General features: G+C 40.9%; 2 protein-coding genes across 7 annotated transcripts in view; both read left to right on the top strand.

Moving 5' to 3' along the window:
* The first annotated feature begins 881 nt into the window (after nucleotides 1-881).
* On the top strand, nucleotides 882-22791 carry kansl3 (KAT8 regulatory NSL complex subunit 3). Of its 6 annotated transcripts, none has more exons than XM_061817907.1 (22): nucleotides 882-1110; nucleotides 2412-2686; nucleotides 5687-5857; nucleotides 5940-6030; nucleotides 6586-6771; nucleotides 6856-6984; nucleotides 7078-7194; nucleotides 7283-7381; nucleotides 10094-10165; nucleotides 10254-10328; nucleotides 10418-10575; nucleotides 10661-10724; nucleotides 10825-11013; nucleotides 12090-12243; nucleotides 12543-12620; nucleotides 15201-15374; nucleotides 17586-17673; nucleotides 17884-18011; nucleotides 18325-18431; nucleotides 20461-20665; nucleotides 21373-21477; nucleotides 22586-22790. In XM_061817907.1, exons 2-22 carry the CDS (start codon nucleotides 2475-2477, stop codon nucleotides 22690-22692), a joined length of 2709 nt encoding a protein of 902 aa, XP_061673891.1. In that variant the 5' UTR covers nucleotides 882-1110; nucleotides 2412-2474; the 3' UTR covers nucleotides 22693-22790. The 6 variants fall into 6 exon arrangements, with proteins under 6 accessions (XP_061673891.1, XP_061673894.1, XP_061673893.1 ...); XM_061817910.1 differs by having other exon boundaries at nucleotides 883-1110; nucleotides 21373-21488; nucleotides 22586-22723; XM_061817908.1 differs by lacking the exon at nucleotides 882-1110 and adding an exon at nucleotides 1301-1440 and having other exon boundaries at nucleotides 22586-22791.
* A 1683-nt stretch (nucleotides 22792-24474) lies between these two features.
* Nucleotides 24475-25658, top strand: part of bmp1a (bone morphogenetic protein 1a) — a 38290-nt gene continuing 37106 nt past the window's right edge. Inside the window, exon 1 of the mRNA XM_061816035.1 lies at nucleotides 24475-25070. Within this exon, the coding sequence (XP_061672019.1) occupies nucleotides 24926-25070 (145 nt within the window). The 5' untranslated portion in view covers nucleotides 24475-24925. The remainder of the gene's footprint in view (nucleotides 25071-25658) is intronic.

Below are 25658 nucleotides of genomic sequence, written 5' to 3'. Positions count from 1 at the left end.
AAAATATGCAACATTAATTGGACACTCTAAATTGCCCCTAGGTGTGATTGTGAGTGCAGCTGTTTGTCTCCATGTGTCCTGCGATTGGCTGGGAACCAGTTCAGGGTGTACCCTGCCTCCTGGCCGTTGACAGCTGAGATAGGCTACACCACTCCCCGCGATCCTTGTGAGGATAAGCGGCTAAGAAAATGGATGGATGGATGGATGAATATTCTATTTATTATACATGTGTATATTACATATACAATATATTTAACAAACTAATAAAGGTATACATACAATATCAAATTAATACATAAGATAGTATTTTCAGGTCTATGTGGTAACCACTCTCTATATCGATTTTTTTTCAATTAATTTATTGCATCAAAATTTTGTAAATAATAAAACTCAATTTTAAAAACAACCAATGCTGTGACAAAGCCATGTAAAGTAAATAGTAAATGTCGAACATAAAAAAATTATAACACAAATATATAAATAAATTTGAAATAAAGCGATAAATGATGTAATTTAAATCAATACATTTATAACCAGTATATTCGATGAATTAAAAATAAATACATTATTTTGATTGGAATATCTTATAATTTATGCCTATGGTGTCTCCCTGTATCCTAAATGAGGTTCTACTCTGTCTTTCATCTTCACCGGCCTGACGACGCTTAAGGGAAAAGAGCAGGACTACAATATTTTAATTACAGTATTTTTACTGGCCTTTTTTTTTTTTTTTTAACTTGTAACTAATTTACGAATAACCTGGCTAGTACAAAATGTTTTTGGGCGGGCGAATAAAATCCATTCCAACACAGTAAAACTTAATCCAGGTTTTGCAGTAGCCCAAAACGCGCCAACATTCGGGTTGCCAGTTTCTTTGGAAATCAGCTCTTTCAGTTACGAGACTTTCATAGGAAGCCTTGAAGAGGACTTCGACTCCGTTCAATGGCAACACCCACACAACACAAAAGAAGGCTAGCAAGCTCACGCCTACTGTCGGTGTTGTTTAAATAAGGTCATTTAATGACTAATAAGCAAGTACATGTTCCTGTTACCGGGAACGCAAGAAGACTTTGAACCATTTTAAACCCAAATGGATCGCTAGAGGCAAAGGTGAGCGACATAAACAGATTCTAATAGCATTTAGCAGCTATGCTAACGTTAGCATGCGAGGCCAGCCCACCCACAGCAGTCAGTCACTCCTCAACGAGTGGCCTTTAATGGCGCTCATGGGCTATTTGGCATCATATAGCAGCTATCTGGTTTAGTTTTACCTCGTGATATACACCAATGGTGCATTCAAGCCCGTAAGCGGTTCTCTATAAAGTCGAAACCTCTCGGTTACAATGGCGTTCTATTGATTAGTCATGGGTGGTGCGCAATGATGGAAGACAAAGCACCTGTAAAGTTTCCCAAGATATCTAATAATTATACTTCACAAAGGTGAGTGAGTTCCCCAAAGAGGATTAATTGGATGATTGACAAAGTCTCTGAGTGAAATTGCGTGGAGCAGTTTTATACATAGCTACTATTGTAGCGTTTTATCTTTTTAGTTTTTGCACAGACAACGGGGTCATGTTCACTGATAAACGATGGTAATTATTACACGTTCCTCCCTATGCGCCAACATAATACATTTTCTTTAATGCAATCAAGTCTAGTTTGTATTTATTAATTTTACTGTTATGCGTGGAAGTCAAGGATGTCTTCATCAGGTCAATTCATTTGACCATGTGTTAGTGGAAGTAGTCTACACCAGCAGGGTTGTGCACACTGGAAACCGCGAACAAATATTAATATATTGAGATTAACAATTTCAAAGTGGCTTGCAAAATTCCAGGAAGTTTCCACTTTGGAGCAGATTTTATTTAATCTTTTTTACATTTTATCCCTTTATTTAAAAAACGGGACATTTTTAAATTAGAAATTGTTTTAAATTAGAATTGCAGAAAAAGCACAAACATAAATCGTAATTCAGTTTGATCTTAGTCGGAAATACATCAGAACATTAGGAAAAAAATATTTTCCAAAATAAATATCTGCAAATGTCATATTTTGATAAAACAAAAACATTGTTTTGATAGAGGACTACAGAAATTGGAGAATATTTAATGAGAGGCTGAAATTTTGAGGATTTGGACAATTTGATGTTTAAAGGTGGCTGGAAATAACTAGATTAATCAACAGTAATTGATCAATTCTATAATCCATGAGTTGATTAATCATTGGACCTATTTCTGCGTAGTCCTGATATCCACCCCCCGCCCCATTTCCACTTCTATCTAGACTCAGTGCCCAAAATTATGATCCACCACTGCTTGAAAACTAAGTACTCTAGTGACAAAATGTCATGAAGCAGGAACTTCGTAGGACTCCCGTATAAAGTATTTTTCTGTTTTGTTACTCTCTTGTAGCTGTGTGTCAAGCATAAGAAGTTCTGGAGGCCTTCCCAGGTTCCGTTTGGGGCGAGGATTAGAATGCACCGCAGCGGGGATAAGGAGTACCAGATTTCAGCACGGAAGATGGGAACGTCCTTGCTCTTCCAGCTGTCTGCTCATGATCGGGAGCTTGACTTGGTATGTCTTGACCACAGCTATGCCAAACCATGGAATGCTCACCCGGATGCCAGCAGCGCGCGGCCCGCAAGAACGCTGTTTGTCACCCCTCGACGCCAACCAGAAGTTTCTCCGTGAGTCAGATTGTTTTTATTGAGCTGGAACGATTGATCGAAGAATTTGAATAATCCACCCATCCATCCATTCATTCATTCTCTGAAATGCTCATCCTCACTGGGGTCACGGGTGTGCGCCACGTCACTAGCTAATTGCAGGGCGCAAATACATAATCATTCACACGGACAGTTTCGTCTTCATCTAGCCTAGTGTGCATGTTTTGAGTGGCGGAGGAAACCAGACTCCGCAGAGAAAACCCACACACCCACTGGGAGAACATGGAAAGTTCAGACAGGAAGGCCGGTTTTGAACCTGACATCCCATAACTCTCAGGCAGATGCGCTCACTCGTTACCCACTGTGCTGCTACATGAAATACATTGACGAAAATAAGTACTTGAACACCCTGCTATATTGCAAGTTCTCCCACTTAGAAATCATGGAGGGATCTGAAAATTTCCTCGTAGATGCATGTCCACTCTGAGAGAGATAATCTAAAAAGAAACATCCGGAAATCATAATGTATGATTTTTTTTTTTTTTTTAATCGATTCATTTGTGATACAGCTACAAATAAGTATTTGAACACCTGTCTATGAGCTACAATTCTGACCCTCAAAGACCTGTTAGTCTGCCTTTAAAAGTCCACCTCCACTCCATGTATTATCCTGAATCAGATGCACCAATGTGAGGTTGTTAGCTGCATAAAGACACCTGTCCACCTCATACAATCAGTAAAACTCAAACTTGTAACATGGCCAAGACCAAAGAGCTGTCCAAAGACACCAGAGACAAAATTGTACAACTCCACGCGGCTGGAAAGGGCTACGAAGAAATTGCCAAGCAGCTTGGTGAAAAAAGGTTCACTGCTGGTGCAATTGTTAGAAAATGGAAGAAGCTAAATATGACGGTCAATCTCAATCGGAGTGGAGCCCCATGCAAGATATCACCTCGTAGTGTCTCAATGATCCTTAGAAAGTTGAGGAACCAGCCTCGGACTAGACGACAGGACTTGGTCAATGACCTGAAAAGAGCTGGGACCATCGTTTCCAAGGTGACTGTTGGTAATACACTAAGACGTCATGGTTTGAAATCATGCATGGCACAAAAGGTTCCCCTGCTTAAACCAGCACATGTCAAGGCCTGTCTTAAGTTTGCCAATGACCATTTGGATGATACAGAGGAGTCATGGGAGAAAGTTTTGTAGTCAGATGAGACCAAAATGGAACTTTTTAGTCATTACTCCACTGTGTTTGGAGGAAGATGAATAATGAGTTCCATCCAAAGAACACCAAGTCTACTGTGAAGTATGGATGGTGGTCGCATCGTGCTTTGGTGTTGTTTTTCTGCACATGGAACAGGACGACCGGGGAGGATGACTGCGCCCTGTATTGTGAGATTTTTGGGAACAACCTCTTTCCCTCAGTCGGAGCATTAAAGATGGGTCATGGCTGGGTCTTTCAACATGACAATGACCAAAAGCACACAGCCAGGAATACCAAGGAGTGGCTCCGTAAAAAGCGGATCAAGGTTCTGGCGCGGCCTAGCCAGTCTCAACACCTCAACACAATAGAAAATCTTTGGAGGGAGCTGAAACTCTGTGTTTCTCACCGACAGCCCAGAAACCTGTCTGATCTAGAGAAGATCTGTGTGGAGGAGTGGGCCAATATCCCTCCTGCAGTGTGCGCAAACCTGGGGAACTACTACAGGAAACGTTTGACCTCTGTAATTGCAAACAAAGGCTACTGTACCAAATCCTACCATTGGTTTTCTCAGGTGTTCAAATGCTTCTTTGCAGCTGTGTCACACAAATAAGTCGTGAAAAAAATATCATACATTGTGATTTCGGGATTTTTCTTTTTAGATTATCTCTCTCACAGTGGACATGCACCTACGATGAAAATTTCAGACACCTCCATGATTTCTAAGTGGGAGAACTTGCAATATAGCAGGGTGTTCAAATACTTATTTTCTTCACTGTAATTTGATTACAAAAAAAGTCACCCAAAGTCTCTGCCACAAAGTTTTGCAGTGATTAATTTTTCACACTGTTACTACACACTCACGTAACACTCAGTAGAAATATGTTTTTGTAATGGAGTGAGCAGTTTGGATAATATTAAAAATGAGCTCATTAGATGAACAGCCAAAGTTGGATGCTTTGGAGACAAGGTTAGAGAGAGGAGACTTAGATGATTTGGACATGTTCAGAGGTGAGAGAGTGAATATATTGGTAGAAGGGTGGTGAGGATGTAGCTGTCAGCCAGAAGAGCGAGAGGAAGACCAAAGAAAAGGTTGATGGATGTGAGGGAGGACATGAGGACAGTGGCTGTTAGAGAGGAGGATGCACGAGATAGGCTTAGATGGAAAAAGATGACACGCTCTGGCGACCCCAAACGGGACAAGCCAAAAGGAAAAGAAGAATGAAGTGAGCTGGTAGGAAAGATTAAAGAAGACAGTCTGGGATCATCTCACACTTAAAAGATAACTGTATGATGCATCTACTGTAAAGCAGAACTAATGTACACGACAGTGCCCCCGCAGTTGCATTTTCAGTTGCTTTATTGAGCAAGCGATAATAAATCAACCCATAATAAGCACATTTATGCACAATCTGCTACAGTCGCAACAGACACCTAGGCAGTTTAGACTCAGATGTGCTAACCAGTTAACAGCCAGCGTCTAACCTGGGCTCACATCAGCCAACTCCACACTATTATTGGCTGAGTTCTACGTCACTCACCAGGCCAGGCCCCCACCTTTTTGAAGCATCACAAACTGAACTCGGAGGTTTTGTAGTTTGAGAAGCAAAAACGGTGACCCAAAGTAGAAGACGACAATACCTGTACCTCACATGCACATTTTGTTGTTGACTAATGTAGCATTTTTTTAAAAATCTGATTGAGGAATCGGATACTTGTTGAAATTGATCAATTCTATTTAAAAAAAAAAAAAAAAAGCTTGCTGCAGCAATAGTGCTTAAAGTATCCACTGTGATCAATTCTGTCTTCTATTGCAGAGAGTCAGAAGCCTTAATAGATGTGGAAACAGTCACACCCACACCAGTTCCTTTGTATGACAACCACAAAGCTCAGAGTGTGATGAAGGAATGTGAGCGACATGTCCTGTTTGCTCGCACTGTTGCGGACAGTCCACCTCCTCCTGATGACTGGGAGGAACATATAAACAAGTCAGCCAATGGCATAGAGCAAGTCAACGTATTAAACATACTCTGTCACGTTCTCTTTTTGACATAATCATTGTTCTTTCAGGACTATGTGGTCAGTCGCTCAGACAAAACTGTTCAATAAAGTCCTTAAAGCTCTTCAGGCTGAGAGATTAGCCCGTTTGGCCAATGAACATGTAAGTTGTCTTTTTTTTGTACGTTTGTATAAAGTCAGACAAGAGAACCTTCTTTGTTACATGCGCAATACACATAATGTACTGTATTATTAAAGATAAGTGACATACTATTATATCCAGTGCAAAAATAATGCCGACTCATTGTCATGTACGTAGCTAACCAAGATAGCCACATTATGAGAAGTCCTCTCCAAAGGTATTTGGAATTAAAAGGTTCCTTTATTTTTGTTGTATACTGAAGACATTTGGGTTTGTCACAAAAGGACTACTTTTGCTGTCTTAGTGCATGGCTTCAAACAAATGGTGCTCTGTCCTGGCTTAACATATCTACCATGTAAAGACCATAAAATAAACATAGGAATTTCAAACTTTTTTCATACTCTATGTATCTCCCACTAATGTGGATCAAGTGATTATTCGCTACATAGCAAAATGTATTTTTTTCAAACACTGATTTAATGCTGCAAATTGTTAGAATTGTAAATGTGTAAAAAGTTCATTTTTAGTGAGTTGTGTGTTCGTGCTTGAACAATCGATCGATTAAATCTCCCATAGGCATCCAATGAGCCAATATTGCGCAGAATAGCAGTGGACAAATGTGCCAGAAAGGTGCGGCATGCCTTGGCCAGTGTAAACTGGGAGACCAAACTGACTCAGTGGTTGCACACCACTATGATTGAATCGCTGAGTCTCGCCATGCTTGCTGCCTATTTGGATGTTCTTCAAACCCTCAAAAGCAAGGTTGGTTCATGTCAGGTGATGTTTCTCCTCTTTGCATCTATGTGATTTATGACAACGTGCTATTCTCTTTTTTTGTCTGGGAAGGTACCATCGCTGATCGACAGAATGTTGCTTCCGGCGGCAAAGACGGGTTCTCCCAGTGCCGAGGCCCTCTCACTGCTACTGAAGCGTCCATGGGATCCGGCTGTTGGAGTTCTGTCACAAAACAAACCGGTACGATACAACACGACAAATACTAAACTTGCAAAACTTCATCTTGTTTTGCACTATAGCTAAAATCAAATCCCTTGTGATTCAATGTTTCAGAGCAAGCTCCCCAGATCCCCACTCATCCTAATAGCACCATCAAGCCCGACTAATCCAGCTGTGTCGACATCGCGGCGAATGAGATTCTGGCAGTCACAGCTTTCCTGTTTGGGCAAGGTGTCACATACACATTTTAACTCACATTACCAGCAACCATGCTCTTGTCGTCTCTCATAAAAATACTAATACAGTTGATGTATGCCAGGTGATTCCCATACACACTCCGATCAGCAGTGGCGCCAATATTAGCATCACTCAGTGTCTGGAGCACATGCTGGGAATCGTTCGTGCAAAGGTCACTGAGGTAAGGGCCATTGTTGTTGTTTTTGTTTTTTGTTTTTTCTTTCATTGTGATATTTTTCTTATATTGTACACAGATTTCAAAACATTGTGTTCCTTTGTTTAATGTTTGCAGCCAGGTTATCATTGCGAAGAAAAATATGTTCTCATTTGTCATACCTGGATTTAACCTTGATTATTAAAAAAAAAAATAGTTCTTTGACATTTGATTGAAATCCTACTGGCTTGTTAACGGGGAGTCAATGTAATGTTGCAGCGCTACTATGTATGTACACAGTGCATTCACCATTTCAAGAAATAAGAACAATACATTAGGGGTGAAATGACGTGAAAAAGTATTTTCTTTGTTTAATGTATAATAGTCATACCTTGATTTACAAGTCTAATTCTGTGATCCAATGCATTTGATATAAAATGAATTTGTCCCCTTTGAAATGAACTGAAATGCCAATCATCTCTTCAGCACCTGAAAATCACTTTCAATTCTTTTCATTATAGGCTTTCAATAAAGCAAAATATGTATTGTCCATCCATCCAGTTTCCAATTTATCCTCACTAGGATCACAGGCATGCAGGAGCCCCTCCCAGCTATCTTGGCATGAGAAGATCATGCAAACTCGTCATAGGCAAGGCCGGATTTGAACCCATGTCCTTCAAACTTTGAGGCAGATGTGGTAACCAGTCGTCCATTGTGTCGCCTCGCACTGGAATATAAAATCTAAATACAAAAACCTCACAGCAAAAAAAATTAAATGGTTTTATAAAGGGTAACTAAGATAACACACATTTTTAGTACATAAATTGTGGTGCATGCCAGGTTACGTGACATCAGAAACTGCAGTCACGCAGTTCAGTTGTAGCGTCTGCTTTATGCTCCTTGTGAGTGTTGTAATTTTGTATTTTTGTGTTTGACTTTTTTCCCCCTGTGAAATAAATAGCTGAAAGTGCACCACAAACATATTTTCCCCACTATACTCGAGTGGTTGCGTATCTTACACTCATTATAACTCAAATTTCGGCCCACAACAAAGCAAAAAAAAAACCAAAAATATCGTGCAAGCGATGGTTTGAAACGGGAAGTACTCCTCGCGATACTTGGAAGCAGTGTTGGGAAGATTATTAAGATTAGGGATATGCTGGTTATAATGACTAAATACCGTGTTGAAAATGTATTAGTCGTAGTAATGTAATAGTAACTTTCATTTACTTTCTCAAAGTAATATGAGTAAATTGTTTATTACATTTTGATTATTTAATTTTAATAGGCTGCAGCACACCTGCAACCCTTGTGAGGATAAGTGGCTTGGAAAACGGAAAAAATTATAATTAATGCTTTGACACTTGATGTCTCCTTTTAAATAAGTAGATGACAAACTATAAAATGACTTGGTTGTTCTTGCGCCCTCTAACGCTGGAATTCAACATTACAACAAAGGCTTCATCACTTCAATATGATGTAGGCAAAATGCTTGTCTGCCCCCTCCTCCTCCTCCTAAACCCCCACTACCATTCCGACTCCTACCTCCATTGTCTAAAACATCGGTCCATTTCCTCCTTGTCGTCCAATGAGCGAGCTTCTTCTTTGTGGTAAGATCCACTTCTGGACCATGCCTTAAATGTTGTTTGGGGTTTTCTTTTGACATGTTGCTTCATTAGCTTTTTCCTTTATCCATGGCCCTGTCCATACATATGCCTTTCCGTTCTTAGGTAAAATTTCTTTTCCACTGTGATTTTTAGAGCGCAACCAAATAATCCAGCACAGGAATATATAGGTTGTTCACTCCATATTAAAAAAATAATAATAATTTTGAAAACAAGATGTCTGAAGCTAATAAGCTTAATCAGATTTTTGTCATCTACTCTTGCAGTGACATGGGTGGAAGTCACATTTTTTTCTTTTACTAAAAAAGAATTATGGCATTAACCACATTGTTCTTTTTCATTGTTCACATATACTAAACTGATAACAAAACCTGACAATGTTTGTTGCATTGTATATGTACAGCATGTGGAAAACCACTACTCCATACTATTAGGATCTGATGTATGCACAATTTTGACAACAGTGCTTCATGTGACAACCCAGATGCGTAAATGTTGCATAAAGTCCGAAATTATAACGAAACTCAAAAGTCAATGAATTTATATTTTCAAATTGATGTGTCTAACACATTCAAAATTGAATATAATATAGGTTGTACCGCGAAATGGTGCTTAAAGGTCATATTTGGGAAAATGTCATTTGAGATCATGCCAGAATGGCTCAGCCAGTGACAGCCAATCACACATAATAGCTTTGAGAAAACCGTGGGGGGAAAAAATTCCAGGTATTTTTCAAATGTGACGAAAGTTGTAAATGTGGAACTTTTCTCTAAACAACTTTAATTCAATTAGATTTGCTCAGATATAATGGATTAAAATTACATTTTGTAATTTAATTACCTAATCTCATAACGTAATTTACTGACAGCATTGTGAGTTGTAAGTCAAGGTACTACTGTATAAAACTACTCAACATTTAAGATAATGTAATAGGATTGAGATGAAGCTGGACATGGTCTGCATCATCCCACCAATTTGTTTGATATAAATTATGCAGGTAATTGTAGTTCCTCATCAAATCAGACTTTGCTGTGTTGCCAACATAGAAAGAAAAATGGTTGCAGAATTCTCATGTTCCTACTGAGGGTTGATTGTGTCTCAATGTCATTCACAGGTTCACAGACACTTTCCTCACAAGCCTATTATCTTGGTTGGTTGGAACGCCGGAGCTCTCATAGCTTGTCATGTATGGTCTCTTGTATTTATAAATTTGTAGTGTTTTTCTTATGTGGGTATTGATGGAGGAAGCTGGTTTAATGGTTACTACTCAACAGGTGTCCCTCATGGTGTACCTGACCGCTGTCATTTGTCTCAGCTTCCCTCTGCTTACAGTCAGTGGTCCAAGAGGGGTATGCCATCAAGGCATTTTTTTCAACAATTCAATTTTTATTCCATAGCTTGTAGTCAAGCGTTAGTATGACATTTGTGTGACTCACAGGATGTGGATGACCCACTTCTGGACATGAAGACCCCGGTGTTGTTTGTGGTTGGTCAGAACGCTCTGCAGTGCAGTATCGAAGGAATGGAGGAATTCCGAGAGAAACTCAGAACTGATAACAGCATGGTGGTGGTGGGAGGAGCTGATGATAACCTCAGGTGAGTCATCGTGTCTGATGTGTCCTCCAAAAAGCATCTACGTAGGCGGTCATTGGAGTCAGTGCAATAAATATCCTCTTAACAGAATCAGTTCTGCAAAAATGAAATCGGATGGACTGACGCAGACGATGGTTGACCGCTGCATTCAGGTTGGTTTTTCAAATCCATTTTTTTTCTGTTTTGGTGCTTTACAGAGCCATTCAAACTCAAATGGCAAATGTGTTTTGTTGTTCCTTCATTGGTCCACAGGATGAGATTTCAGACTTCTTGTCGGGTGTACTCACGCGGGCAGAGAGCCATAGCCATGGCTCAGGGGAAACGAGGGACCTGGACACTGAGAAGAAGAGGAGGCCTCGAAGAGAACTCCCCTTTGACACAGAGAGAGGGCGCCCCTCCTCCCCTGCAGTCAGACTCCCTATCTCTCCGTCAGGCTCGGAGGTAAAGTAATGACAGCTTGAGGCATACAGTAAGTGTTGAAGTGCATAAGCTAAATGATAATGGAGGTTTATGCTTCATGTCAACCAATGACGTCCAGAATAAATGCATTTACAGTCACTCACATTTGACGAGTGCAACCATGCTCGCGCGCCTCCATGCTCGCAAATCTGCCCAGTCGAGCACAAAAAATCACACCCGTAAAATTTGTTACGAGTAGAAAAAATAGGTATTGAAAGACGTCGCTTATTTTGTGTAGCCTTGACATTAATTTACGTGTTTATTTCAAAAACGTTGCCAACAAAACAACCAGTATTCACCTGGAAACAGGAAATGCAAGTTAACCGTACTGAACATGTACGGAGGTTGGGCCGAAAGCGCATGTTCAGAGCTGCTTCATGTACTGCGAGCTCATTTAACTCAAAGGTCATCAACATAATGAGCCATGTCAAGGGAAATTCGGTTACACCAGGGGTACTCATTGTGTTGCTCGCGAGGCAGTGTGACGGAATGCCCCCTCTACCACCCCAAAAAAAATGTTAGACTATCATCCACCTCGTCGCTTGTTTCAGGTGTGGCCAATACGTGAAGCGCACGGACATAAAGTCACGTTCTAGCAAGCCGGCCTCATATTTACGGCAGTCCCACGATGCGTGGAAACACCCCCCCACACACACACCACACACACACACACACACACACACACCCAGCCCCCCCATAGCAATGCATCACAATTGCTGCCAGGAGTTTGTTACAATGTATCGCTATCTTATTGCCACTAACACCAATTATTTTGAACTAAATTTTAAGCATTTACCGGCCTGACTGGTGGACCACACCCGTAACTATATCTGCAAGCTTGACTGACCACACCCGTACATTTTTCAAATGTGAGTGACTACATTTACAATTCCAAAAATATGTTACTTTATGGATCAGCGCAATGGACTAGTAGTTAACTTGTCTGCCTAGGAATACGCCACATCTCTTATCCCAAACTCAGCTGGGATTGACTCAAGATCACTCAGATGAGGACAAGAATACCTTGAACTAAATGTCCTCTTACTTGTGTTGTACAGGATTTGTCCAGTGTCTGCAGCAGTCCCACTTCAAGTCCTAAACCCAAGATCGGGCTGTCTCCTGCGCAGAAATCCAGTCTGATTACAGCTACACAGCTCTTGAAGACCCACATGCAACGCTCTGGCACAGTGCTCTCACACAAGCAGGCTCAAGGTTAGAAGAGAGATTGAAGTGGGGGAAAAAAAACCACATTTTCATACATATATAGAGGATCTGCGCCCACATTAAATCACATTCTTAATATAATCTCACATGTAAATGGCTGGAAAAAAAATCTGTATGATGGCTGAGAAAAGGGTGTTGTCATAGCAGGAGCAATGAAAAAAGTGAGTTGTAGATATTCACGTCACATCTTGATGGGGCAAGATGGAACGTGACTGAAATACTCTCTCTCCTTTTCTACAACCTTCCTCTCTGGCCTCCTTCCTCTCCTTGTCCCAATTCATTCACAGCTCAGTTTGCTGCTTTTATGAAACAAAACATGCTTGTGAGGAAAAACCTTCCTCCCGGTACTCCTCCTTGTATATTTGGTAAGTGGCTATCCCTCCTCCTTTCTCTGGCCTCTTACACCCACCCACCCCCCCTCTCCTTGGCTTCCGCTTGCCCTCGTCGGGCCCCCACTGTATCCACAATGACAACAGTATGTCAAAGGAAATCAACTCTAGTCAGGGAATTCACTCTCCTCTGTTCGTCATTAGCATATACAATGAGTATGGAAAGATTTCACACACCCTTAAATTTTTCAGTTATATTACAACTGTTTTCTAAAACATATTTTTTTCTCATTGTACACAGAGTAACACACATTGAAGGAAAAATCTGAATTATTGAATTTTTTTGCATATTCATTAAAAGAAAAATCACACAGCCATAACTATTCAGAGCGTCAAAACTTAGAAGCACCATTTTGAGCTTATACAGCCATGAGTCTTTTTAGAAACGATGCAGCAACAAGTTTTTCACTCCTGGATTTGGGGATGTTCTGCCATTCTTCCTTGCAGATCCTCTCCAGTTTTGTTAGTTTGGATGGTGATGTTGATGAACAGCCATTTTGAGGTCTCTCTAGAGATGCTCAATTGGGTCTGAGTCTGTCTGGGCCATTCAAGAATGGTCATGGATTTATTTTTGCTCTGTGCCTAGGGTCACTGTCTTGTTGGAAGGTGAACCTTCAGCCAAGTCGGAGGTCCTGAGCACACTGGAGAAGGTTTTCATCCAGGATATACCTGTACTTGGCCACATTCATCTTTCCTCCGATTGCAACCAATCGTCCTGTCCCTACAGCTGAAAAATACCCCGACAGCATGTTGATGCCACCATGCTTCACTGTTGGGACTCTTACATGGCTGATGAGTGGTGCTTGGTTCTCTTCACACATACCACTTAGAATTAAGGCCAAAAAGTTCTACCTTGGTCTCATAAGACCAGAGAATCTTATTTCTCGCCATCTTGGAGTCTTTCGGGTATTTTTTAAGCTAACTTCACGTGGGCTTTCATGTGTCTTCCACTGAGGAGAGGCTTCCGTCGGGCCACTCTACCATAAAGCCCCAATTGTTGGAGGGCTGCAATGATGGTTGACCTTGTAGAAGTTTCTCCCAATTGCAATTGAGGAGCTCAACCACAATAATCTTTGGCTTCTTCTTTACCTCTTTCATCAAGGCTCTTCTCCCCTGATTCCTCAGTTTGCCGAGATTACCAGCTCCAATAGGATTTTGGACATCCCTAATGTCTTCCATTTAAGGGTTATGGAGGTCACTGTGCTCTTGGGAACCTTAAGTAGAGCAGATTTTTGTTTTTGTAACATTGGCCTGATTTGTGCCATTCCACAATTGTCTCTGCGCTCTTAAGATAGTTCCTTTGACTTCATGATTCTCATTTGTTGTGACATGTTCCTTGAGCTATAAGGTCAGTGATAGACGCTTGTGGCTTTCTAAATCAAGTCCACTCAGAGTACTCAAACACAGCTGGACTTCAGTGAAGATATAGAACCATCTCAAGGACGATAAGAAATGGACCGCACCAGAGTTAAATGAGTGTCTCAACAAAAGAGCTGAATACTCATGGCTGTGATATTGTACCTTTTCTTTAATAACTCAACACTTTTCAACAATTCTTTTTTTTCCTGTCAATTTGGTGTGCTGTGTGTGCATTGGTTGAGGTTATCGAAATTTTCACCTCTTCCAGGAGCATGTATAGGAGGTTACAAACTGATAGAGGACAAGAAGGCCTGGTTTTCAGTCTTTACTTAATATATCCCAAAGTTATTCTGTAGGGTTCAGACCAGGACTCTATGCAGCCCAGTCAAATTCTGTCATCCATGTCGTTATGGACCTTGCTTTGTGCACTGTTGCACAGCCACGTTGGAACAGAAAGGGGTAATCCCCAAACTACTTGACTGTCCAAAATCTCTTGGTTCACTAAAGCATTTCAGAGTTGTTTTCACCGCAGCTCAAGAACTATTTTGGAAATTTTCAACTTTGTTGGAACAGTTTGGAGATGGCCTCTTTCTGTTCCACCATGACTTTGCATCATTGCACAACTCAAGGTTCAGAAAGACATGGAGAACAGAATTCGAAGAGGACTAACTTCACTGGCCTGCGCAACCCTGACTTCAAACTTATAGAACGCTTTTGCATGAATTATAGTGGAGACGGAAAGCCAGGTCCTCTGATCCAACATCAGCATGCAACCTCACAATTACGGTTTTGGACAAATGATTATAAATTCTCATACATACACTCTTAAGCCTCATGGAAAACTTTTCTAGAAGAGTTTAAGGTGTTTGAAACTACAGTGAGTGCTCCGATCTCATATTAAACCCTATGGATTATGTATATGATGTCACTTAAAATCATAACTTAGGCAAGTAAGGGAAAACTTTTGGAAATATTGTGTGCGCGTGCACTCGCGCATGTGTGTATAAAAAAATTCAAGTCTATATAATAATTGTGAAAAGGGCACTAGCGATTTTTATATCAGTACTGCCTTGCTTTCCCCAGCAGCTCCACTCAAAAATCTCCATTTAGTGATTTGTAAATTTAATACTATAATACATTTCATACAATGTATAGTGTGCTATCCCCTTCATAAAACCACCATGTCCTGTTCTTTAGTGACAAGTGATCAGATGGAGGCATTGGATAGAGATGAACTGAGGGCTCGCGGCAAGAGGCGCCTAACCCCAAGTCCGACTCCGAGCAAAGCCTCCAAACGGGCCAAGATCAAAGTCACAATTGTTTCTCAAAGCGAGTCGTCAGGGGCTACCATCAGCTCAGCTGCACAGGAAGGTACAAAAATACTTTGTTTACCTATTTATGACAAAGTAAATAATACATTTTCCCCGTAGATCAATATTTCCCAACCTTTATTGAGCCGAGTTTAGGGCTGGGTATCAAATACCAGCACTAATACTGATACCTCCACTCCAGTACCGGTTCCTGTATTACTACTAAGAAAATTACAAAAGCTCAAGCAACTTTTTATTTTTTTATTTTTTTTTTTTTTAACTGATTCAATACAGTAAAGATATGGAGTTCAAAACACATGTTTATGGGCATACTCAATATGTATTTTTGCCAGATGCTACAACCACATGTAACATTTTTGGCAATCACTGGTAAGATTATCAGCTCTTGTTCACAAAGTACCTAAATGCAATTCATTTTATGATCAACCAATTCAATAAGTGCTGTAAAGCTTCTGTACCCAGCCCTAGTTGAGGCTAATACAGTATCCAACTTGAGAAACATCACAGCACACCACCAAACAAAAATATCACAATGGTACATACTGAAATAATGATTATCTTGTCTCAGTTGTCTTCAAAATATACATAGCCAGTGTGAAATGTGGTCCTGTTACTGTATGTGGAGCATAAACTGCCTATCTTGTCGATTTAACCGTATTAACACAGGTATGCCAAGTGTTCCAGTTTGGCTGCATTTTGTTCTGATGAGTTGCCTTGTTTTCTGATCTTAGCCCATCTGGAGATCCAAAATGTTCTGGTCTTTTGAGATGGCATGCGGCAGTTAATTTTAGGTTTGCCATTGAGTGAGTGAAGGAGCGAGCAACTTTTACCAACTTAGATCTAAATACTGCAGCAAGGACTTTGCCTACGTAAGATCCAACCAGTTGCAGCTCTGTTGTAGCGGCTGGCTAGCTACTGTGACAATTTTTACTCGACTTGCTGGAACCGCATTCATTACAAATGGGAGTAACCATCTTTGAAAAGCAATTAAGTTTATATGTCCAGAAAGAAAATATGATGCACAGCTCCCACAGAACACTCGAAAAAATTGAAATTAATTAAGAAGATATCGCATATGTCAGCCAAGCCCAGGTGCCTCTAACATTCTAAGTTCCTTTTTTAAGTTATTAAATGTGCTATATCATCAATGTTTTTTTTTGGTATGCACAAAGCAGTGCTGTTTTTTAAAGATTAAATATTAATTGTAGAGTTTTGTCATTTTTTTAAAAGTTGATTCTTGTACAACATACTGTTAGGCTGCCGAATATTTTGTGTACTTTCATCCTGATGTCGTATATAGTGACATTGCAAGGTCTGCTGCGATATTGGTGTATTGTAGGATACTGTATAATGAATCATCTGTAATATTAAAAGTGACCCAGTGAGGGAGCTGTTCAGACACGCTCATAAGCTCTCCACATGTTATGGGAAATTATATGACTTCAAACAACACTGATTAGCCCAGTTGTATATTTATCTCCTTGCTTGATGGCTACGAAAGTGGATGTGGGAAACACTTGCCGCATTTCCTATTGATCGCTTCAGAATGCCCACAATGCCTTTATTCGGAAAGAAGAGATCAATAGGAAAGGCGATCATGTCCTTTTGTTGCAGCTTTTTTCTTCTTCTGTCTGACTTGATTTCGTCAGCACAGATTTGTTGAAGTGATTTCTTGAATGAATGGGTCTGGAGGTAATCAGTTGAAAATTAATCAAACTATGTGATTAGCAACAATATGAAATTCATTATTTAACAACGGGGGTAATTACTTGTTCACACAGGGCCAGGGAACAGATTTTTTTTTTTTCCCTTAAACAATGAAAGCAGTCTTTAAAAACTGAATTTTCAGTTTGGTTTGTTTATTTAACTTTCTTTGATCTTCAACATTACATTGGTGTCACTATGCAAAAACATAAGAATTTGAAATTAAGGCTCATGTTTTTCACCGCCACTATTCTTAGGTTTGTTCTGGTATTGTGTTTGTTTTGGCTCAGATGCAAATGTTCCTGATAAATTCAAAATGTTCTGACAAAATATCCAGAATTTCCTTGAAGTCATAACAGCGGGTGTCATCTTTCTTAGCACTTTTAACATACGTTTCCGCTGTCACTATAAGTTGCTTGAATAAGATCAAGAAAGCTACATTACTTGGAAGTAAATTTCTGGACTCATTAAGTGAAATTGGATGCTTTGATGATGTCTTGTTGCACATTAGTGGTTGGGGATTTACACATTTGATGTTTTTGTGCAGTGGGTGTTTCTGGAAAGCCTGTCGCCGTGACAATGGGACAGACTGTGGCCGGAGCCATGGAACTCTCTGGACTTCTCACAGGCCAGCGGTAAGCTAGTCATCCCAGCTGTACTTGGCCATAATAAGGAGGACAGTACTGAACCCCAAACAACACCCATGCCCCAATCCCACCTAGTCAGACAAAAAAAGTGTCTGGTGCAGAGGGACCGTTGCGCACTGAGAAAACGGAGGGTTTTGACCACAGAGCACTTTCTGAGGTGGCTCTTGAGTAGACTGGTGGTTATGTGTGTCACTACAGGTCTGGTAGTCTCTCAGAGGTGTCTGGTACCCTGTCTCCAGGCTCCAGCTCCTTCAACAGCGTGCAGCCTTGCATGGTGTCAGGGTCGTCCGCACCAATCCAGGCGCAAGCTCCAGCTACTGCCCAAGGTATCTGCCCTGCCCTGCACACTTGATGGTACTCTCAACTGTGCTGCTATAGCCTCCGCCATGCGGTGCTATAGTTTCACCACCACAAAGAGCGCCTCTGTCAATTTTGGAGTGAAAGTGTTCTGAGTGTGAGCTCATTTAAGAAATGTTATTGATCACTAGTTACACCATCACTGTCACTTGTCCTGAATTACCCCTTTGGACATGTGTGTGTTGTGTGTCCACTCAGTTTGAAGTAGCCACAGGGGCTGCATGGGTTGGAATGGGGATGGTTTTTAAAAATGGATAGTAATAAATGTGTTTGTGTGTTTAGCACCTTCCGCCAGCAGTCTGCTACAAGGCCTAAGTTTCAGTCTGCAGGAGATCGTCACCAAAGCACCTAGCTTGCCCTTTGGGGAAGCTTCCACCGGAAGCACGCAGGTATATATGGCTCGCTCTCATATTTAATCAGTTCCATCGAGCATTTCGTTAGCTTTGTAGAGTAATTGCGCAAGTCATTTTTTTAACATTATCAGAAAATGAGAAAAGAATCACAACAAACTAGCCTGAGAACGCTCACTCTCGGAAGCAAAGCTGGGTCGGTTCTGGCTAAGTGGCCTAGAATCACCTGGATTTTACTCCGGATTAAAGAAACTGCAGTTGCAGCCTCGTCTGCCTCATAGCACTTGGGGGCGGGAGGGGGGGGGGTCTGCTCAACAGGGTTAAAAAAAATTAAGCCATTGCAACATTATGCACAGCACAGTTTAATCTAATTCTGTGATTCCATACATACCACCAGGGGGCGCTTGCACGCCACATTTAGAGAATCACTGTTCTGTCTGAAATCTGAATATAGTCTCCTACAAAAATATTGGAACAGGTTTCTCTATTCTTTTGTTTGTTGTATACTGAATATGTTTGGGTTACAAATCAGAAGATGACGATAAGGCAAAAGTTCAGAATTGCAGCTATTAGTTCATTTACATCTAGATGTTTTAAACAACTCGGGACAGAGCACCTTTTGTTTGAACCCACCCATTTTTCAAGTGAGCAAAAGTATTGGAAAATGTGACTAATGGATATTTCACATTGTCAGGTGTTGGCTTTTAGATTGATTGCTCAAATATTCATGCTTGTTTTTGGCTTTGGGTTTCACCTGTGAAAACAACATTTACTGTTAAGCAAACATGAAGATGAGCGCAGTCTTTGGGAGAAAAGAAACCTGTGGGAAGAGGGGGAAATTGATCAGAACTATTGCACAAACATTGGGCGGATAGCCAATACAACAACTTGGAATATCCTGAAAATGAGAGAAATTGCTGATGAACTGAGCAACAGACATGGAACAGGTCAGCCAAGGGTATCAACAGCAGCTGATGACAGAACTATTATGAGAGCTGTGAAGAAACACCCAAAGACAACAGTCAGTGACATCACCTCCAAACGCAGGATAGAAGGTACCACCATCTACTGTTCGAAGACGACTGAGAGAAGAACTATACAGGCAATGCCACAAGACTGAAACCTCTTGGCAACAAAAAGAATTGGAAGGTCAGATTAGATTTTGCAAAGTACAGAGATGAGCCACAAAGGTTTTGGAACAGTTTTATGGAAGTATGAGGCTGTACCTCTACCAAAGTGATAGAAAGGCCATAGTATGTAGAAAGAAAGGATCTGCTTATGATCCAAAACACAATAGTTCATCTTTGAAGAATGCTGGAGGTGATGTCATGGCTTGGTCTTGCATGGCTGCTTCTTCAACAGTGTGACTAGTTTTTTTTTCGTGATGTAACCCATGATGGGAGGAGCAGAAGGAATTCTGAAGTCTACAAAGCTATTTTGTATGTCATTTGACAAAAAAATGCATCCAAATTAATCAGGAGGAGCTTCATTATGTAACAAGATAATGACCCAAAACAGACACAACAAAGGACTTCATCAGGGTAGAAAAGTGGAAGGTCTTGGACTGGCCAAGTTAGTCACCAGACCTTAACCCAGTAGAGCATTCATTTTACCTCCTGTAAAGTAGGAGAACCCACCCCCAACCCCGGAACAAACAAGAGGCCCGGTAAACCATTTCAAACGTTAAGGTTAGAAATGCAACATTTTGAAGTCAATGGGTTGACTTCAAGCTTGATGCAGTTATTGCAAGTAAGGGTTATCCCACCAAGTATCAAATATTCTTCACTTAATTTATTAATGTCCTTTCCAATTCTTTTGCTCACTTGAAAAGTGGGTGGCTTCAAAAGCAGGTGTGATAACTGAGTTCTTTAATACATCTAGATGTAAATGCCATGAAATATAAGGTAGAATTCTGAACTTTTGTCTCATATTCATCTTTTCTTCAAATGTCTTTACGATATGACAAAAACAAAGGAATTGACCTTGCTGTTCCAATACTTTGGGGGACCTCATGTGTACTGTACATAAGCACAATGAGACTTATCGATATTGTCTGGTTTTTCTTGAGGCATTCTGTGGTAAGCAGCAGGGTCAGGTCCTGAGCGCCGTCTCCACCACCACCAACAGCAGCACTCTGCTCCGAGCAGTTCCTGTGGTCACCACGGGGGGCGTGGCCAAAACCAATGCTATCCAGCAACTGCTCACCAATGGCGGACTGGCCAAGCTCGCCAGCAGTTTGCCAGGCTTGGCCCACATCACCAACCAGAACGCCGGTATGTCTCGAACTGCCAAAGTGCGACGACCACGCTGAATGGCAGCGGTATTCATCCAACACTAGCTGAGCGAGGATGATTGCGTAAGGGGGCAAGACAGGATCTTGGGGGAAAGACTAGCTCTGTATAATATTTGTGGTGTAATTCATCTTTCAAAAGTCAGGGATTTTTTTAATTTTTTTGTTTTTACATGCAGCTTTTGTTTTACGTGCCATTTTTGCGTAGATCGTAAGAATATGTAAAGCTCTACGGCAGAGAATAATTGTATGAGGTTCGTTTGATATTTTTGGCCTGGCTAACAAGAGTTTGTTGTTAAAGCTGTCATTCTTTTTTTGTTCATGTGCCTCATGTCATATTTTCTAAACACTTCAGTCACTTGCATGTAATATCCATCAATACAAATGCTGACATGTATTGACATGACAACCTCTGTCCCTGTTGCAATAAAAACTGTCATCATACTTGCTGTAAATTGTTTTTTTCCCCCCCTTTTGTCTTCAGTTCAACTGTATTCACCGCCGCCCTAAACAAAATCCTACCCATTTGCTTTTTCTTTTTTTTTTTTTTTTTTTTTTTTTTTTTTTAATTTTGTTTTGTCTAGCTAAGAGTTTGACTTGATCAGAACAGTAAAGTCATTGTGATTTACAGTGACATTTGTACTGCATTTAGTGCTGAGCATTTTTATTTTTATTTTGTGTCGTCATTAGGGCAGAAAGCCCCCACAGCCATAACAGTGATGCTTCGAGGAGCACAACCTGCAAACAAAGCGGGATCACTCAGCCAAGCTGGTGAGATGACGCCAGATCAGAACAGTGAGTCTAAGGTGTGTCTCTCTTTAGATGCCTTAAAATGTAAAAGTTAAGTGTTTCCCAAATTACTTGATAAAAGGCACATTTGTGATTGGAAATTATGTGCACGTCAAACATTTATTCTGTAACCATCATAATCTTTGAAGCCTTTAAACGTTAAGTTCACAGCTAAAGCTTTATCACTCTTTCAAGCAGCCACCAGATAGAGTTCACCTGGCTTTGCAGGACCGCCTGCTCTAGACGTTTTCTCAGTGCTGGTCCGAGCAGATCTTCCTCTGCATAATTTGTAAAGACCAGATCCTGTTTGGAGAAACTTGCCGTAATTTGCACTTCTCCATTGTCAAGGCAAAAACTGTCAACTGTTGATGGCCTCACGGCTGTCTAAATGATAAGACAGACAAAATTTTGGATATTCTCCCTGTGAATGTTTGGATTTTCTACCGATACCCTGGCCTCTTTCCATGATTTTTTTTTTTTTTAAAGACTAAATTGTCCATTTGTGTGAATAGTTGTCTTGTGGTCAGCTGGCGACCAGTCCAGGGTCTCACCCACCTCTTTTCCAGAGTCAGTTTTGCTCGGCTCTAGCTCTCCTGAGAACCTAATGAGGATGAGTGCTATTGACAAGATATGCATAGATGAGTCTTGTATTGTAGACAATTGCAAAATGAGGACCTTTATAAATGACAATAGGAGAAAATGTGTGCTTTGCAACATCCAGATAAGCGCTATTGTAGTCTCTCTTTTTCAATGTCTTTTTGTGTGGAATTATGTTGTGAAAAGATGACATAATTATGCCAAGTGAAATCGTGGCTAAATCTTATCCATATCCATCTAAATTGGATGTTGCGAGCTGTACCTTGGAAGTTATTTGAATTATGGGAATAATTTTTTTAACACATAGCAGCGTCAGTGGAGAGCGTTTGATATTCCTAAAACCTCGGAGAAACTCTAAAATGCTCACACGATATAAGCCTAATAATCATAGTGTTGTAAACAATATGCAACAGGGAGGCAGAAATTTGAGTGGACCTGGAAGAGCGTCATTATTAAACAGTCTACTGCTGAATCTTATTTAATGTTGTTCATTCTGTCTCTTGTTCTTTTCTTGCAGTAACTACATTCTTTCGCTCTGGTTTACATTGGCCCACACTGCTGATGCTCCCTCTGGTGACCCCCACAGTTCACATGGGACCTGCATATTTGAGAGGGCCTTGCTGAAACGTTCTTTCAACAAGCTATTGTCTGCATATAGCGTACACCATGAGCTTTGCTGAGCTTCCAGGAAAAACACGACTGTAAAAGATGACATATACACTGATTGAAATCTCAATCGAGATTACAATTAAAACCTGTTACATTTACAGTAATTTGCTCTGGGGTTATCTTTGCTATGCTTGACTGCAGTTTTTTTTTTTCCTTTTTTTTTTCATGTGATAGCATATTTGTGTCCCAATGATTCTCATGGCAGCAACAAGGTGTCGTGGTGGTGAGCATATCGGCCTCACATCTGTCTTGAGTTTGGATGTTCTCGCGTTTGCGTGGTATAACAAATTGTAAATATCTTAAATGGCTTCAATGTATGGGTGGGTTTGCAGTATGTATTTAAAATCCAATGTATGTCCCATCATTACACAATTGTTTGAGTGTTCTCAGTTAAAAAACAAAACAGAAACGTAACCCCTTTATTTGGCAATGTACGTGCGCAAACCCGTGTGTTTTCTTTCCCCTAAAGCCCTTCCAAAACCCAATCTAATGCTCAAGTGGCGTGTTTACAGCAGCAGTGTAAACAAAGCCTACTCATCTGAACAGACATCCTGTCTTAAATTCTGTGCACAGATAAGACGACGAAGATTGTGTGCCTTCCCTCTTATATAAGGCGCGCTTTGTTTGTCACTGCTGGCAAACCTGCAGGCTGTTGCTGAAGCCTCTCTCGCTATAGCTGAAAGCGTCTTTATCTGTTTCTGTTGTAGTCAATAGAGGCCTAGACACAACAATATACTGTAATGGTGATCATGGTGGGATTTTACAAACACTACTCACCCCCCACCCCCCCCCCCAAAAAAAAAAAAAAAGATGCACAAGGATGATTCATCCATTTATCTATTTCTTTTTGGACTGTTTGCCAGTCAATTGCAGGGCACATATACATGACCTTTCGCACCTACAGTAATGAAGGGAATGTGAAATAGTTTGTCTTAAATGCACAAAACAGTCTTTCATAATTGCAAATTTCCAGGTTATGCAAGGTTTGGGGATTTCAAAGTAGGCTTTTGAAGATGAAAATTGTGCTCGTGCGTGAATGCATGCATGTGTGTGGGGGCAGATGTTTGCATTAACTGAGGAAAAACATTGAATTTCTGTCTCACTGTGTGAAGTTAAATCAGAAGGAGCCAGGATTTGAACCCCGGTCCTCAGAACTGTGAGGCCAACGCCTGCGTGCGTTTTCTCTGGGCACTCCAGTTTCTTCCCACATCGCAAAAACATCCATTAATTCGACAGTAAATTGCCCCTCGGTGTTGTGTTTCTTGGGTGCATTTGGATTTCAAAACATGACTTCGTTTCCTTTATTCCAAAGTCCCCCCCACACACACACTCGCACATATACATTTCCTTCTTTGTCTTTTTTTTTCTGCCAGTGTTGTATATTGCCGACAGGTGACGCTAACGACTCGAATTTGCCCCTCCAGTCCCATTTGTTATTGTTGTTGTTCGCGTGTTTGTGGTTTCTTTTTGTGCACACGTGCACGTCAACGTTCCACGTTCGCTCGTGTGCGCCTGGTAAAAAAAAAAAAATCAAAATTGGAAAAAGTAACTAACACCCCTTATTTATGCAATTGTATTTTGAATGAACTTTAAATCAAAACCCAAATTCTACATGTATGCGCTGTTAAATTTCTACGCCGTTTTGAATTGTTAGCTTTGTTTTAAAATCCTAAAATTAGCTACGCGTTAAAGGTGTTACTATTTTAAGCAAGCTAGACATAACAGTTAATTGTGTTTTTGTTTATGGTATGGTGGAGGTGATCATTCGTTTAGAAAACTCTCTCGCTTTATTATATTATTAGCAGTGGACCCTAAAACGCCAATAAAAAAATGCACCCAGGTTTGGAAAAAATTAAATAAAGGTGGGCTTTCTTTTCGCCGCCCTCGAGGAGCAGCTGCCTTAGCATCAAAGTTTCTCAAGCAGTTCTCGGCACTAGCCTGGAGCTCCAGCTGGAGGACAGCAAGCACTTGAAGTGCCCCCCCCAAGGAGACACCGGAGAGAGGTTGGATTTTAAACCCGCCCTCCGGAGGAATCTCGTTTCCCCCAAAACCTCCCATTTCTCTCTCTCTTTCTGTCTCTCTCTGTCTGCCTGTCTCTCTCTCTCTCTCTCTGTCTGTCTGTCTGCGCCCCCCCCCCCTCTTCCTTTACCTTTATCCCTCGCATTTGGCCGTCTCCCCCACCACAATCATGGATCTCGCGGCGAGATGTTTGCTTCTCCTACCCTGCTTCGGTGCGATACTGGCCCTCGATTTGGAAGCGATCGACCCGAGCTACTTCGTGGAGCCCGTTGCCACATCAGATGTGATCGACTACAAGGATCCTTGCAAAGCTGGTGAGTGAGATTTTTACCTACATTTTTTTTTTTTATGTCTGCTGAAATTGTCCTTGTTTGCGTGGACGTGCCACGATTGTGTTTGTTTGTGGGGGAGATCGGAGATGACAGTGCTTGACGGAGTTGGGGAAAAGGCTCCAAGGGACATTGTGTGCATTTATTTGGCGTTGAGAGACATAGTTTGAAACATTTCATTGCAAGTAAACAATTGACAGTATTTCTCCCCCACAAAAAGTTTCTGCTGTTTAAAAAGTTTCAGACTACCATTTTGGCCTGATTTTTAACTCTGTGAAATGTGATTATGACCAGAGTGGTGTGGATAATAGGGGAAAACTTTATTTAACAATCTGGGATGCTGTCAGTGAACAAATAATTTTGGGGCCTGCTTCGGTTCACATTATTTGGCTAAATCGCATCTGAGTTGTCATGATAATCTCTTTCCTGCACTCCGAACTCCCACATCTTGCCAAATCCGTTTGGGGGATTGTTTTTTTTCCCCCTTCTTCTTCTTCTTTTTTCCATCTGCTGAAAGTATTTGTGTTACACTGACCTCCACCGTCCCCAAAGTGCTTACATATTCTGCCTGTG

This window comes from Syngnathoides biaculeatus, chromosome 4 (genome assembly GCF_019802595.1).
Source record: "Syngnathoides biaculeatus isolate LvHL_M chromosome 4, ASM1980259v1, whole genome shotgun sequence".
NCBI classification, from domain to species: Eukaryota; Metazoa; Chordata; class Actinopteri; order Syngnathiformes; family Syngnathidae; genus Syngnathoides; species Syngnathoides biaculeatus.
This window is presented reverse-complemented; position numbering and strand designations above follow the sequence as displayed.